The sequence below is a fragment of the Pseudophryne corroboree genome, chromosome 1, assembly GCF_028390025.1.
Source record: "Pseudophryne corroboree isolate aPseCor3 chromosome 1, aPseCor3.hap2, whole genome shotgun sequence".
In the NCBI taxonomy this organism is placed as follows: domain Eukaryota; kingdom Metazoa; phylum Chordata; class Amphibia; order Anura; family Myobatrachidae; genus Pseudophryne; species Pseudophryne corroboree.
Window position 1 is genome coordinate 751,441,572 of NC_086444.1, and position 17,675 is coordinate 751,459,246.

Sequence of the window (17,675 nt, forward strand, 5' to 3'; positions counted from 1 at the left end):
ACGGAAAGGAAGGCCTATTAAATCCAAACTTGGATGAAAATCCCTCACTAACTGGGGGACGGTTGAAATATTTATCACACATAGCAGAAAGCATACAGCACATAAAAATTAAATATCTCAAAATTATAAGTGAAATCATATCCTAAATGTTGGAGGGCCCGCTGCCCCGATGTTCCGGGATTGGCCTTCTGCCACCATCCCTGAGGGCCGGCTGCCCAGATGTGCAGGGATCGGCCTGCTGCCACCATCCCTGACATCCCAAATCCAATGCAACTATGGGCCATCTGCCTCGTTATGGGTCTTACCACTATGGCCCCAAGCCAGAAGGTAGCGACTCCACCGCTCCCAAGCGGCCAGACAAGCCGCGAAAGTTGCAGGAGGCAAAAAACCTGTGGGCTAAGTCCTCCAATCCGCACACTGAAGCAGGACAGGATTAGAGATGCAGGAGCCGACTGCCTAAACCGCTGCCAGTTGACGCGAGAAAAAGGCATCATCAATGTCGTTGCACTCGGCCGGGACATGCGCGGCTCGCAACGTAATGTTGTTCACCCAGCATAGCAAGACTATCTGTGCGAAGACCCGCATTACCGGCAAGGATGTGGACTCCTGCCTAACGATGGCAAAAGCCACGCCCAACTGGTCGCACCAGAAGACCCCCTGTGTGTTACGCAGGGCATAGCGCCAGAGCTCCGATGCGCCCAGTACAGGAAAAATACCCAGCAATAGCAAGTGTGTCAGGAAGCGCTCGCTAATCGCAAGCACCAGAGGTGTCCGTGAAAAGCTCCAGGGAGGCGCCAGACACGACCGCCTCCCACCCAACACAGACACCGCTGAAACAACCTAGAAATTCATCCCTTGTACGTAATTCCGCCAAATTTCGAGGGACAATCTGAGAAAAGTGATGCGGGCGTCGAATCCCAACTGTCGCCCGCTCCAATCCTGCAAGCAAAATTAAACAGGCCCAATAGGGATTGAGCCCGCATGAAAGGAAGCTTGGCCGCAGCAGGTGCATAAAGGATGTCATCGTGAAGACGTAACACCGTATCCACTGGGAGCCTACAGAGCCCGGCGACCGAATCAATCTGAATTCCGAGATAAACTACGGATGCAGAGGGCCACCGGAACACCAAAGTGTGCGAAGAGGGCAAGTGCCCTCCGCAAGAAGCTAGTGCAGCGATCCGAGGCCCGTGGCACGATCAAAAGGAAATCATCCAAGCCGTGCGAAAATTTGCCGTTCGCCCGTCCTACGCTCCAGGGACCAATGAAGGAAAGAACTGAATCCCTCAAAGTATGCGCAAGAGAGAGACAACCCATAGGGAGGCACCGATCTAAGTAATATCCATCGCCAAATATAGAAAACCCATAAACCGAAAGGCGGAAGGGTGCAGAGGGAGAAGACGAACTGCTGACCGGATGTCCAAGTTACACATCACGACCCCCCGTCCCAAAGGACCTAATGGTGGCTATGGCCGAATCAAAGGACAGGGAAATGACCCTACACCGATCATCGGGGTTAGCATCATGTACTGATGACCCCAGGGGACAGAAAGATGTAGGAGCCTAAATGTGCCCGCGGCCTTCTGGGGCACTATACCGATGGGGAACAAGATCAAACCCGGTAAGGGGGGGGGGTTATCATCCGGCCCAACGACAGCTCACCCGGAAGGTTCAGCGGAGCATGTCCGGAAACTCCAGAGCTGAACGCAGGTTCGTACCAGCCCCGGGACCTACTAGCCCACATATCGGCAATGGGAAACCGGAGGTGAAACCCGAGACCAAAAATTGGGCGGCCACCCGCCGCGGGTACCCTTGCAGCCAGGGTATGATCGCCAGTAATCTGAATTGGGGTGGGGGCCAAGGCTGCGGGAACGCGACTCTGCCAGGCCTGCGGTCCCGAATTACCCATTGTCCCAGGACTGCTGCAGTCCTTGATTCCATGGGCTCCGCCACCTCCGATGCAGGAGTGACAAAAAACTACACCGACCACCTAACTCACAGTGGGCATTACGGAAATAGAACCATTCACCATGCCTCGTGCGTGATGGACTCGCTCGAAGAACGGCAAAAACGAGAGCCAGGCCAATTTGGCCATCGTCTCGCCGTCCTCGGTTCCTCGGAACCCTGTGTGACTTCCGAGCCCAATTCGACATCCTTTAGTAGATCTCCCGGCCATGCTGTTTGCGCCGGAAGGCCCTACCGTAACGTCGCCAAGCCGACCCCTTATACTCATGGTACAGTACGTGTATAAGGAATTGGTAGCGCACAAGGTTCCTCTGCTCGTCCGGACGCGTCTAAAAGAACACGCCATAAAGATTAACATGCACCTAACTCAAGTAGGGGGGATCGCAAAGCGTCTTTGCTGCCCAGACCTGTTTGCTAGGCGAAAGCAAAGCTTTAGGAGCATCGCCCGGAAGGGCAAAGATATGGACGTATTGACCCTTACGGATCAAGACCTGGGGCCTAAAACCACATTGCACTGCCTTGTTAGCGCAGTGACCGGTGTCCGACTCAACCGACACTTGCGAGGTGGAAGAGGTTGGACACCAACGCACACTCCGTTGGACCCCATGTAAACCGCTGTCGGAGGAGGACACCCCCTCCGAGGACGTGGATACAAGGGATGAGTCTGTGCCCCGATGCCTACGCCTGTGTCTACAGCGCTTGCCGGAAAATCTTTACGCGTACTGTCACCCACACTAGAGGAGCGGGCTGAGTACTAGATCCCACCCGCCACGGGAGGTAACCGCACTACATCGGGAGCAGTCAGGGTGCGATGAAGCTCACCTGCACGAGAAGCAACTCCGTCCGTCCCTGCACCCACCGGATGACTTGCTGAGGCACCGGCCGACTCAATTCCAGTCCCGACGTCCATGACTGGGGAAACAAGAGACATTGTTCCCGTGGACCCACATCGGTCCCGCAGCCGCCGCGAGCGTTCCGCCAGAGGACAGGAGCGGCAGAAGTGTCTGCACGATGCTATCAGCCAAAGAAGCGGTAGCCGGCCCCTGACCCCCAGGTACGGAGGATACAAGGGGGGGGGCACCTCCGACACGGCTGAGGCCCGAATGGCGGACAAGGCGTTGACGTCCACCAAAGGTGCGGACACGGTCGCTCTAAGTTCAGACACGGCACGCGAGTCCCACGCCCCCACAGTAGGTTCACAAACCACCCGTAGGGAGCCAGGACCCGGACGAACCCTAGCTGTCGGGTATAACGTCTTCGCAGTCCTGCTGTAATGAGCTCTGCCTGACCGCCTGCACTGCGACCCCTTCCTCTTGATAATTGGACTCATGATAAAATACCCGAGCGCCGTAACTACTAGAAAGATGCAATGCATCGTCCGACAGAGGGCTGTCCGCAGCAGCGTCCGAGTTCTCAGTAGGGACGCGGTGAGGGACAGACAACCCTGCACGCGCCAGTGAACACTGCGGCCGGGCACCTTAGCCTAGGACCGGCCGGGACCGCACAGCCACGGCTGGTGGCGACACAGTGTAACCCCAGATGGGGGCGGAGCCATGGGTCCAACCACGGCAGGAGGGGGCTGGTGGCCTCTCACACTGCGGGCGGACGCGGAGCGTCGCAACAGCCCCTGAAAGTTCCACAGGCGGAACCGCCCCATAAGCCACGGCAGAGCGGGCGCACCACGCCGCCCCGCCGCGCGCAACCCGTCCCTGAGCAGGGACATTACGATCGCCACCGGGCCCAGCAAGAGAAGATCTCCCTAGGGGTTCCCAGGTGCGGGACCAAGATATGGCAGCACGCGCGCGCCGCATGGACCCACCGTGTCGGCAGCCGCGCGACCCCCCGCCCGTTCAGAGGAGAGGGGCATGGGTCATGGAGCCCGCCCCCACTGTGGTGTGCTAACTGAAATGCAGCCCGCGCGCGCTGGCCGGACACACCGCGTCCGGCAGCCGAGCGACCCCCTGTCCCCCTAGTGGAGAGGGAGAGTAAAATATCATGCCGCTCGCGCGTGCTGGCCGGACCCACCGCGTCCGGCAGCCGCGCGACCACCCGCCCGCCCCTTGAATGCTGTAGTTGGAAAGGGGGAGGGGCGCCGGGCAGCTGGGCGGGAGCGCCAATCCATCAGCGCAGGATCAGCGCGTCAGCCAGCCGCCCAACGTGATGGTAATACCTCACAGTGGCGGGTGCAGGGACGGCACAACCCCGTCCCCTGCAGGCCGCCTCAGCCACCCCCGGCGCTCCGTCCCCGGCCGCAGCCAGCAGCGGGGACGGAGACGGAGAGAGAGGAAGTAAACCGCGGGCGGGCGGCCGATCCCGGCCGCGCACACCACGGGTCTCCCGCACGGCAGGCACGGCATGCCTGCCCTGAGCCGGCCGGACCACATAAGAGTCCGGGTAGCGCGGGAGGGCAAGTACAGCCGCTCTAGGCGCTGCAAGGCCGCTCCGCTCGGCCGGACTCCGAGAAGCCCAGCAGCCAGGCAGCGCTGGGCTGGGTCTGGCGGCCATAAGCAACACCCGTCCCCAAATAGAACAGAGAAAGAGAAAGGAGAAGGGGGTAAAGTAGGGGAGAAGGAGGTAGAACAGGAGTAGAGTTTAGTAGAAGATACAGAGAGAGGTATAGATAAGGAGAGCAGAGGGAAAGATGAGAGGATAAAAGAATTATTATGCAGCAATAAAACACTGTGATATAAGTTGTACTCAACAGTTCCACGGAAAAACTTGAGAGAGGCAGTATTTCCTAGGTCTGAAGACTATATGTATGTCAGACCGGCCCCTATACAGAATCCAGCCAATCACCATCCAGGCAGTTTCCCTTACGTTCCTCCCACAAAAACTGTAACCCCTTCCGTGCCAGAGTGATGCATTAAGAGGCGCGCTGCATGCCCAGCGGTGAGTTTATGTTGTCTCAGCCACATTCATGACCTACGCAATCTCTCTTGGAGTCGATATTCCTCATTATTACATTGATGCTGCGTATGTGTATGGAGTTACTGAGGACATTACGATGGCTCCGGTGGGTGTCTATATCCTTTTCTGGGCGGCAGCTTAATATGTGATGTTTATCAAGTCCGTAGGCTGAAAAATCGCAGCTGCGTAGGCATGTGCGTACAAATCTGAATCAGGCCCTTACTGTGGATCCGGCTTTTTCAATGTACAGTATTCCATGTAAATCTGACTTTTTCATAAAACCTGAGGGGGCAACATTTAACTATTTAGGTTCACCAAAATGAGAATATCTCTCCCCCCACCTTAAAACGTTCTGACGCCCCTGGGCACAGGGATATTAATATTTTAGGCTCCTTGGCTACAGCTGTTGTCTAGTGGACATTAGGGGGGTAATTCCAAGCTGATCGCAGCAGGATATTTTTTAGCAGTTGGGCAAAACCATGTGCACTGCAGGGGGGGCTGATATAACATTTGCAGAGAAAGTTAGATTTGGGTGGGTTATTTTGTTTCTGTACAGGGTAAATACTGGCTGCTTTATTTTTACACTGCAATTTAGATTGCAGATTGAACTCACCACACCCAAATCTATCTCTCTCTGCACATGTTATATCTGCCCCCCCTGCAGTGCACATGGGGGGTCATTCCGAGTTGTTCGCTCGGTAAAAATCTTCGCATCGCAGCGATTTTCCGCTTAATGCGCATGCGCAATGTCCGCACTGCGACTGCGCCAAGTAAATTTGCTATGCAGTTAGGATTTTTACTCACGGCTTTTTCTTCGTTCTGGCGATCGTAATGTGATTGACAGGAAATGGGTGTTACTGGGCGGAAACAGGCCGTTTTATGGGCGTGTGGGAAAAAACGCTACCGTTTCCGGAAAAAACGCAGGAGTGACCGGAGAAACGGAGGAGTGTCTGGGCGAACGCTGGGTGTGTTTGTGACGTCAAACCAGGAACGACAAGCACTGAAATGATCGCAGATGCCGAGTAAATCTGGAGCTACTCAGAAACTGCTACGAGGTGTGTAATCGCAATATTGCGAATACATCGTTCGCAATTTTAAGATGCTAAGATTCACTCCCAGTAGGCGGCGGCTTAGCATGAGCAAATCTGCTAAAATCCGCTTGCGAGCGAACAACTCGGAATGACCCCCATGGTTTTGGCCAACTGCTAAAAAATTTCCTGCTGCGATCAACTTGGAATTACCCCCTAGGTTCCCTTTCTCATCCTAGGCACTTAATTTTCCACTTATGGCTCAGCAGTAACAATGGGAATACAGTGAATAGCAGAGGTTGTCCACATGTGAACTTTTCATGGGATACCAATAAAATAATAAAATTAGATATTTTAAGTGTTTGAACCCCATGCTCTTATGTAACAGCCCACAGAAAGTGGGATTATTGCAGGGATTTAGCCAGTGGGTTTAAAGCACCAATACTATAACCAGATTGCTGGGAGGAAGTTATGTTATTTATACATACCAAAAAGACAGAGAAAGTGCCAAACCTCCCATAAATAAACTAACATCCCCTGGAACTGAAGTTGAACGATTCTAAAGTCTGATCACCATGGCACTGGTCATCACACTTCTGGTGCAAATCATTCACAATATTGTGTTTTGGTTGACAAATGTAGCGCAGTTTGCTGGTTATTCACCATAGAGAGTTATTAAAAAGAATGAATTGCATGTAAGCATAATCTTTATTGTGTGGAATTCCAGGTCATGTATATGGTGATAATTATTTCTGTTCCACTTTTGTTCAGGACATAGACAACCTTAGTCACTACATTGCTAACAATAAATTCTTCAGATTATTGTGCCCATTAAAGCAGTCAAATTACTGTGTGCAGGCCTAGCCTCTCTTCTACAGTGTGGGAAGGAAAAGCCAGAGGAGTTGTTGCTACAAAGAAGGAAGATGCACTGGAGCTGCTGTCTCTGTTGTACCATCTATCCCTAACTTATCTGTGCCCACATGTCTATACATGTGGTTTACTACAAATGTACCCTTCAACGTTCAACTGATGTACACAAAATCAAGTGAATAGTAGTTTGGTAACCTAACCAAAGTTTATCATAAGCACTAAAACAAAATAAAATAAACTGGATCAAAATATAAAATTACAAATGTAAAAATATCCTATATCTGAATATAGCAAAACATTTATAAATATATATCCAAATAATGCTGCCTTAGAAAGTTACTCCATTATGCCTCATTATGGAAGTACCAGTGGCTCCAATGGTGAGACATAATGATGTACAGCATGTGCATATAATTCAAACCATAGGGACTCTTTCTATACAAATTTGATGTTTAGTTTTTGCAGTCATTACCTACTGTGGTTGCAGCTTTTATCTTATTCTTTACGTAGGTATGGCTTGCAGGGTTGTCACCGACTAGTATCACACTAAGATGTGGCCTTTTGTTCCCAAGACACAGCCAGGATTCCACATCCTTCTGGACCTCCCTCTGTATTTCTTTGGCAAGCTTAGTTCCTGAGATAACATGTGCTTTGAATCTGCAAGATATCCTGCAATTGAAATAGAGAAGTTATCAATACTGTATGTGTACAGTATGTACAGTACACACACACACACACATGATAGATAGCATAACCAGCCTGGGCCCTTTGAGCTGGCCCTGGTTGAAAAAATACAGGGGGAAAAATGACTGAGGTCCCACAGTATTTTAACAACCAGCACAGAGCTTCACTAGCCAGGGAGGTAATGCCGCAGCCCAGGGATACGATTACATTGGTCCCCAGGACCATAGCCTTACCCCCTCAACTAGTCAGTCCTGGACAGGGTACCCTGGGGAACTGGGGACCCCCCCCCAATAAAAGCCTCTCCCCCTCCATGTACCCAAGGCCAGGCTGAAGCCCGGGGCTATCCCCGCAATCGCTGGGCTATGGGTGCCGAGTTGAAAGCAATTAAGTGGCTAAAGTAAGAATTAATATTGTCTTTTACAGGTGGAACTAAAGGTCCCAGCAAGCCTCCCCCGCATGCTGGTACTTGGAGAACCACAAGTCCCAACAAGCAGGGCATTAAAGGGCTGCTGCTACCTGTACTCATACTCGCACATACTTACCTACATTTCCTGCAGCCCTTCGATCCTCTTCTCCATGTAGAATCCACGTGACCAGTAAAAATAAAAAAATACTAACCTCTTCCTGGGTAGATTGGTCCTCTTCAGTCCAAAAGAGGCATCCAGGGTTTAAAAAAAAAATATTCCCAGATCACACAGATAGAGGAGGTCTATGTGTATACACATAAATCTCTCCTGAATACAGGCCTCCCCATTATTTGAGTCACCAGGAGAGCTGGCAGCCAATCAGATTGTGTCACGTAGGGCCTGCCCTCTGATTGGCCATGAGCTGCTGCGCTGTCAGTCTCAGTTTCCCCTTAGACTTCTATGGTGAGGGTGAGAAATCTTTATAGAAGTATATTGTGGGAACAGCAGCATTATGTGGTTAACCACAAGGTTAACAGAGGTGAACCACTATATACTTCTATGGCATTTACCCCTTTGGCTAGTGGAGGCAGGTGTTGGTTTAAAAAATATGTGGTATGTCTTTTTTCTCCTGTATTTTTGGAACCAGGACCAGTCCAAGATCCCAGTGCTGGTTGATAAAATTCTGAGGGACCTCAGTAATTTTTTCTCCTGTATTTTTTCAACCAGGACCTGCTTAAAGAGCCTGGGGCTGGTTAAGCTTTAGGGGGGGACCACGAGTTAGCTTTGTTTTTTTACTTTTGAACTATTTCTTGACTTTCACAGACAGAAGCATGCATGGATCTCACTGGTCTGTGTACGCTTCTGTTAAACTCACACCGTGTAATGAAACTCGCATTACAAGGTGTGAGTTTAAGCACTAAAAACCTCACACATACTCGCACATTGTGATAGCCTCGAGCTTAAAAACTTGCATTGTGCGAGTTGCATGAAAAACCATCACCTTTTAACGTGCTAAAAAGTGCAAGTTTGTCCCGCACATAAATCTCCCACCCGATTACTTTTGGCCCTGGTGTGATATGTTTGCCTTTAATGTGGGATGTCACCAGGCCAGTTTTGTTACTAGAAGACCAAAGAGGTAAAGAGCACATTAGTGAGCAGTAAAATACATATTTTACTAATCTACTAGTACACATTTCCATGAGGGATTATTCCATATATGAGAGCTGTAAAGATTTGTGAAAGTTAGCATCATTATTACATGCTATTGATTTATCTTCCTGATGGAGGTACAAGCCACTTACGATTAACAAAGTACATCAACATTGTGAATCCTAATAGGCCATTATCACATGCTTATTTTGGCATTAAGTTATCTATGCTGGGCACTTACAATATCTATCTTTGTACATGTAAGCACTTGACACACAAGGGCTCATACGCTTAAAGATGCCACCCGCTTAAATGCTTCCCACAGTGTTCGCAGAGCTCCACACAGATAGGATCCATCTCCCACCTTCCTCATCCTCACAGACACAGCTGAGCTAATTAGAAAGCCCAGCACAGTCAGAGCGTAGCCGTCTCCTTAATTACAGCCTTTGAGAAGTGAGCTCTGGGTTGGGATTGAACTCCGAGATTAGGACTGCCCCAGAAAGGGACAGTGTGGCTAAACTAAGATCTCCACTGAAAGGGGAATTTCCTGTATTAGGAAGTATCCCCCTCAGGCAGGAGCTGATTGGTACACACCCTTTACTCCCCTGTCCTTACACTCACTGGAGACTGCAATCTTCTGAAGGTCTTGCAGATGTGGGTCTGCTGAGTAAGATTCAAAAGCTGACAATTGCAATGGAGCACTTGACACGTTGACATTGATAAATAAGATGAGATAAGAAAATAAGTCATTGGGATATTATCTCTTGGAGATGTACTAAGCAGTGAAAAGTGTGGAAAAGTGAGCCATTGGAGAAGTTGTCCATGGCAACCAATCAGCATTGAAGTAGCATCTATAATTTGCATACTATAAAATTATATAGAGCAGCTGATTGGTTATCATAAGTAACTTGTCCACTGGCTCATTTCTCCACTCTTATCACTGCTTAGTACATCTCCCCCTTAGTAGGATAAAGCTGCCTAATGAGGTGACAATCCATTTTCAGTGAGTGGCATGTGTATTAGATGTTATACTGGTAAGGTGGGGGTGTCTAGTGGATGTTCTAATGTACTGGGGGCACTGTAATGTGGCATAATCTCAACTGGGGGCACTAAAATGTGGCAAAATATAAGCCGAAAGGCACTGTAATACAGTATTACATTTTATAAACTGGGGCACTGTAAGGTGGCACAATATGAACTGGCAGCACTATAGTGTGGTATATAATGAACTGTGAACATTATAATGTGGCATAATCTGAACTGAGAGCACTATAATGTGGCATAATAGGAATGGGGAAACTATAATGTGGCATAATATTTACTGGGGGGTTCTAGTGTGCCATAATAGAACTTGGGGCACTGTCATGTGGCATAATATGAATTGGAGGGCACTGAAATGTGGCACAATATGAACTGGGGGAACTGTAATGTTGTACAATATGAACTGAGGTGTTATAATTCTGTTGCTGTTGAAGCATGTCAGCTGGTTGCATTCCCTCCAGTCAGAATGCACCTGGTGTCAGCTGACATCAGCAACTTATCAGAGACTTGCAGCCCTTATGTATTCCCTGTCTGCCTTGTGTTCTGCGCTGGTGATACTTTCAGTTTCCTGTTCTTGTTTCTGTGCCTAGACTCTGGACCATTGGTGAAGCCTTGTCACCTGGCCCTGTTTCCTGAACCATGGGCCTAATTCAGATCTAATCACAGCAGCAAATTTGTTAACAGTTGGGCAACACCATGTGCACTGCAGGGTGGGGGTGGAGGGGGCTGATATAACATGTGCCGAGAGAGTTAGATTTGGGTGGGGGGTGTTCAATCTGAAATCAAACTTGCGGTGTAAAAATAAAGCAGCCAGTATTTACCCTGCACAGAAACAAAACAACCCACCTAAATCTAACTCTCTCTGCAAATGTTATATCTGCCCCACCTGCAATGCACATGAATTGGCCCATCTGCTAACAAATTTGCTGCTGCGATCAAATCTGAATTACCCCCCCATGTCTGATATCCTAGCTGCATGCCTGCTGAAGTCCTCTCAGGTATTACATAACCTTGCTAAAGTAGTCTGTGAGTTCTGTTGTGTGTAATTTACTGAGTGCTCCATTTGTGATCTGTTGTAATCCCTGGCAAATTAACTTGGGATCTTTAAGCAATTTCAATAGATCTCTCATCCTTGAATTACTAATGTGGATTCTTGTGCATGCTTCATTTCACTGCTGTTCTAATAATAAGCAACTGTGTACATTTCCATTGCTGTGAATATCTATTGTGGATTACAGAAGCTACTGAGTTACACCATCATTACTGTGTTCTAAGCACTTGTGTTTATCAGTATATTCTGTCCTCTGTTACATTCCACCAGTGCTCAAGTATAGTGCTGCACTCCTTAACTCACTTTACTCTTGTGGTTAAAGTCCAAATTCATAATCTGCATATTACCTGCTTAGAGATCCTTGCTACCACCTGCCCCAGAATCCAGAACATACCTAGTATTCTAAAGTGTTTCACGTTAACTATTGTCCTGCCATATTGTGTCTACCCTGAGTTACCAGTCCAGATAATAATTCTGTGGTCTGAAGCCAATTGGGTAAGCCTCTACAACTAGAAGTTTAAGTCCTGGTTGCCACCTAAGTACCAATGTGCATATCAGGCACTAAGGGAACAGCAGGTGGCTGTTATAGGCAGAAGACCATCTCATGAGCTCTAGGGATCTTACACAATTGAGCTGGAGTTCCCTAACATGAGGTAGTTTAGTGTGGCATAATATAAACAGAGGGAGCTGTAATGTTGCACAGTATGAACTGGAGGCACTACAGGATGGCATCATTTGAACTGGGGGGAGTTCAATGTGGCATAATATGTGGACAATTCATTGTGGCATAAAATGTACTGCACACTGTGAGGCATAATGCGAACTGAGGGCACTGTGTAGCATTGTGTATACTGGCAGCATTACAATGTGGAATAATATGAACTGGGGACACTGTGTGGTGTAATGTTAATTAGGCCACTATCTTGAGGCATAAATGAACTAGTACACTACTATGGTACAGAAAATAAACTAGGGCACTAATATGGGGCATAAAATAAACTAGGGCACTACTATGGGACATAAAATAAACTAGGGCACTAATATGGAGCATAAAATAAACTAGGGCACTACTGTGGGACATAAAATAAATAGGGCACTAATATGGGGCATAAAATAAACTAGGGCACTACTATGGGACAGAAAATAAACTAGGGCACTAATATGGGGCATAAAATAAACTAGGGCACTACCGTGGGACATAAAATAAACTAGGGCACTAATATGGGGCATAAAATAAACTAGGGCACTACTATGGGGTATATAATGAACGAGGGTACTACTACTGTGGGACATAAAATGAACAACCAATATAGAGCCAGATGTCTTGCTAGAGGCATTGGAGTGGGGTTCCCATCGGGAAGCAGTTAGCTTCCTAACAGCTGGGATCCCAGCCATCAATATACCGACGCCGGGATCCAGAGGGAGGATGCAATGACGGCATCCACAAACCGAAGCCGGCATCACATTACCGACAGCCGGCATCCCAATCTCCTCACAGCGGGACGCACTGGCGTCCGGCCATGCAGGGGGGAGTGTTAGGTTTAGGTAGGACAGGGGGGGGGGGGGGGGGTTAGGGTTAGGGAGCAGGGATGGTAAGGTTAGGGTTAGGGACCGGGGAGGGAGTTTTAGGCACTTAGAAGTGGAGGGTAGGGTTAGGCATTAAACAGGGAGTGTTAGGTTTAGGCAGCGGGGATGGGAGGTTTAGGATTAGGCACCAAGCGGGGAGGATTAGGGTTAGGCACCAAGCGGGGAGGGTTAGGGTTAGGCACCAAGCGGGGAGGGTTAGGATTAGGCACCAAGCGGGGAGGGTTAGTGTTAGGCACCAACGGGGAGGGTTAGTGTTAGGCACCCAGAAGGAAGGGTTAGGATATGAAAAAGATGAGGGTTCGGAGGATGAATGGGGGGCTGTTGGGATTAGGATGGACAGGATGCCGCTGTCGGTATACTGACAGCCGGCATCTCATCTATCGGCAAATCATACTGATCCCGTCCCATCAAAATTCATTTTACTATGTGGTTATAAAGTTCTGGCTACACCCCTGTTTACATCACTTTGCCATCTATCTGCCACTTTGTCAGAATACCTCATATGTTAGTAAATTAATGTAGCTGTGCTTGTAAAGTGTGAATGTAAATTTGCTTTGTGTCACTCTCTGTTTGCCCTCAGTGAATAATTTCATATATTCCTCAGACCCGTAATACAGTAATATCTTACAACACAATGAGAGAGTAGATCAGTCATTCCCAACCACGGTCCTCAAGGCACACCAACAGTGCAGGTTATAGTGATATCCAGGCTGCAGCACAGATAGTTAATTCAAAATAACTGAGCTACTAATTAAGTCACCTGTGCTGAAGCCTGGATATCACTAAAACCTGCACTGTTAGTGTGCCTTGAGGATCATGGTTGGGAATGTCTGGAGTAGATTATATTATTTTCAAGTCTTACAGCACCTTGTTACTTGTTGTCCACTGAGTAAATATTTCCTGCAGATTCTTCTGGAAGGTAATGCATCACTGCAATAGGAAAAATAAATTAAGTAGATTCAAAAGGCATAGCTGTGCATACAGGAAGTTAAGGTTAACTCTGGCTAAAGTTACATTTACACAACATTTTTCCCCCACCCAACTAGCATATAATGATGGGACTATTTATGCACATAAGCACTGCAAAGTGATAACAACAGCAGCTCATGTTTAGAGATCACTGCTATGGGGTCAGGTGGATGTTGAAGTAAAGAAAATTTGTAACTGAAGTTACCACCCTACTCGGGAAAGCACTATGGGGCAGATTTATTAAGCCTGGTGAAGTGATAAATTGCACAGTGATAAAGTGCCAGCCAATCAGATCCTAACTGCCATGTCACAGGCTGTGTTTGGAAAATGACAGTTAAGAGGTGACTGGCTGGTGCTTTATCTCCTTCCACTTGGGTGGTCATTCCGAGTTGATCGCTAGCTGTTTTCGGTCGCTGTGCAGCGATGAGGCAAAAAAAAAAATGGCACTTATGCGCATGCGTATGCGGCGCAATGCGCACGTGCGGCGTACTATTACAACGAACTATGTAGTTTCACACAAGGTCTAGCAAAGCTTTTCAGTCGCACTGCTGGCCGCAGAGTGATTGACATGAAGTGGGCGTTTCTGGGTGTCAACTGACCGTTTTCAGGGAGTGTTCGAAAAAACGCAGGTGTGCCAGGAAAAATGCAGGCGTGGCTGGGCGAACGCAGGGCGTGTTTGTGACGTCAAAACAGGAACTAAACATTCTGAAGTGATCGCAAATGCTGAGTAGGTTTTGAGCTACTCTAAAACTGCACAAAAAACGTTGTAGCCGCTCTGCGATCCTTTCGTTCGCACTTCTGCTAAGCTAATGTTGGAGATAGACTACGTATATCAACGCCCTTCGGTCATCTGTTTAATACCCTTGAACATCAGTCAATGGTTCTGTACTTAGCAGCCAGCTGGAGACCAGAAATAATGAGACAACACACAGGATATATGTAGAAGCTCAGCAAGTTATTTCTGATCTGACTCGTTATTTTAGGAGCCTTTATTTATACACAAATGAACAAAGGAATAAAGGTATGACAGTGTGTTAGCCAATCAAACCACACCGTGTGCAAAGATATGGCAGTGTGTTAGCCAATCAAAGCACACCGTGTGCAAAGATAAACAATGATTTAATTAAACCAATTAACATTCCTGTATGTATATTCTTATCAGTATCTGCTCATTATTTTAATGAGAAGGCCTTTTCTTTATCGCCATCTGGACATTAATCTTGAAAGCCTTCTTTCTATTGTCACCTGGACATTCCAAAACATACTCATTAAATGTTCTCATACGCAATTATAGTTTTATCTCACCCTGGGAGTTAACTAGATGTCCTTGTGACTGCAGCTGGAGAAATCATGTTGTTCTCAACAAAATAGTTTCTCACAGAAATATCTATGTAATTCAGTTAAGAAAATTACATGTACTAGCTGGCTACGTTCATTGATTATTGCAATGAACATTCTATAGAGATGAGCGCCTGAAATTTTTCGGGTTTTGTGTTTTGGTTTTGGGTTCGGTTCCGCGGCCGTGTTTTGGGTTCGAACGCGTTTTGGCAAAACCTCACCGAATTTTTTTTGTCGGATTCGGGTGTGTTTTGGATTCGGGTGTTTTTTTCAAAAAACACTAAAAAACAGCTTAAATCATAGAATTTGGGGGTCATTTTGATCCCAAAGTATTATTAACCTCAAAAACCATAATTTACACTCATTTTCAGTCTATTCTGAATACCTCACACCTCACAATATTATTTTTAGTCCTAAAATTTGCACCGAGGTCGCTGTGTGAGTAAGATAAGCGACCCTAGTGGCCGACACAAACACCGGGCCCATCTAGGAGTGGCACTGCAGTGTCACGCAGGATGTCCCTTCCAAAAAACCCTCCCCAAACAGCACATGACGCAAAGAAAAAAAGAGGCGCAATGAGGTAGCTGTGTGAGTAAGATTAGCGACCCTAGTGGCCGACACAAACACCGGGCCCATCTAGGAGTGGCACTGCAGTGTCACGCAGGATGTCCCTTCCAAAAAACCCTCCCCAAACAGCACATGACGCAAAGAAAAAAAGAGGCGCAATGAGGTAGCTGACTGTGTGAGTAAGATTAGCGACCCTAGTGGCCGACACAAACACCGGGCCCATTTAGGAGTGGCACTGCAGTGTCACGCAGGATGTCCCTTCCAAAAAACCCTCCCCAATCAGCACATGATGCAAAGAAAAAGAAAAGAAAAAAGAGGTGCAAGATGGAATTGTCCTTGGGCCCTCCCACCCACCCTTATGTTGTATAAACAAAACAGGACATGCACACTTTAACCAACCCATCATTTCAGTGACAGGGTCTGCCACACGACTGTGACTGATATGACGGGTTGGTTTGGACCCCCCCCAAAAAAGAAGCAATTAATCTCTCCTTGCACAAACTGGCTCTACAGAGGCAAGATGTCCACCTCATCATCACCCTCCGATATATCACCGTGTACATCCCCCTCCTCACAGATTATCAATTCGTCCCCACTGGAATCCACCATCTCAGCTCCCTGTGTACTTTGTGGAGGCAATTGCTGCTGGTCAATGTCTCCGCGGAGGAATTGATTATAATTCATTTTAATGAACATCATCTTCTCCACATTTTCTGGATGTAACCTCGTACGCCGATTGCTGACAAGGTGAGCGGCGGCACTAAACACTCTTTCGGAGTACACACTTGTGGGAGGGCAACTTAGGTAGAATAAAGCCAGTTTGTGCAAGGGCCTCCAAATTGCCTCTTTTTCCTGCCAGTATAAGTACGGACTGTGTGACGTGCCTACTTGGATGCGGTCACTCATATAATCCTCCACCATTCTATCAATGTTGAGAGAATCATATGCAGTGACAGTAGACGACATGTCCGTAATCGTTGTCAGGTCCTTCAGTCCGGACCAGATGTCAGCATCAGCAGTCGCTCCAGACTGCCCTGCATCACCGCCAGCGGGTGGGCTCGGAATTCTGAGCCTTTTCCTCGCACCCCCAGTTGCGGGAGAATGTGAAGGAGGAGATGTTGACAGGTCGCGTTCCGCTTGACTTGACAATTTTGTCACCAGCAGGTCTTTCAACCCCAGCAGACTTGTGTCTGCCGGAAAGAGAGATCCAAGGTAGGCTTTAAATCTAGGATCGAGCACGGTGGCCAAAATGTAGTGCTCTGATTTCAACAGATTGACCACCCGTGAATCCTTGTTAAGCGAATTAAGGGCTCCATCCACAAGTCCCACATGCCTAGCGGAATCGCTCCGTGTTAGCTCCTCCTTCAATGTCTCCAGCTTCTTCTGCAAAAGCCTGATGAGGGGAATGACCTGACTCAGGCTGGCAGTGTCTGAACTGACTTCACGTGTGGCAAGTTCAAAGGGCATCAGAACCTTGCACAACGTTGAAATCATTCTCCACTGCGCCTGAGACAGGTGCATTCCACCTACTATATCGTGCTCAATTGTATAGGCTTGAATGGCCTTTTGCTGCTCCTCCAACCTCTGAAGCATATAGAGGGTTGAATTCCACCTCGTTACCACTTCTTGCTTCAGATGATGGCAGGGCAGGTTCAGTAGTTTTTGGTGGTGCTCCAGTCTTCTGTACGTGGTGCCTGTACACCGAAAGTGTCCCGCAATTCTTCTGGCCACCGACAGCATCTCTTGCACGCCCCTGTCGTTTTTTAAAAAATTCTGCACCACCAAATTCAAGGTATGTGCAAAACATGGGACGTGCTGGAATTTGCCCATATTTAATGCACACACAATATTGCTGGCGTTGTCCGATGCCACAAATCCACAGGAGAGTCCAATTGGGGTAAGCCATTCCGCGATGATCTTCCTCAGTTGCCGTAAGAGGTTTTCAGCTGTGTGCGTATTCTGGAAACCGGTGATACAAAGCGTAGCCTGCCTAGGAAAGAGTTGGCGTTTGCGAGATGCTGCTACTGGTGCCGCCGCTGCTGTTCTTGCGGCGGGAGTCCATACATCTACCCAGTGGGCTGTCACAGTCATATAGTCCTGACCCTGCCCTGCTCC

The 17,675-nt window shown here is 48.1% G+C and overlaps 1 protein-coding gene across 1 annotated transcript in view; it reads right to left on the minus strand.

Moving 5' to 3' along the window:
- MTHFD2L (methylenetetrahydrofolate dehydrogenase (NADP+ dependent) 2 like) overlaps nt 1–8,029 on the minus strand; it is a 441,513-nt gene extending 433,484 nt beyond the window's left edge. The window contains exons 1-2 of the mRNA XM_063955585.1: nt 7,998–8,029; nt 7,240–7,436 (exon numbers count right to left, since the gene is read on the minus strand). Of these exons, the coding sequence (XP_063811655.1) occupies nt 7,240–7,436; nt 7,998–8,029 (229 nt within the window). The remainder of the gene's footprint in view (nt 1–7,239; nt 7,437–7,997) is intronic.
- Between the last annotated feature and the right edge of the window lie 9,646 nt (nt 8,030–17,675).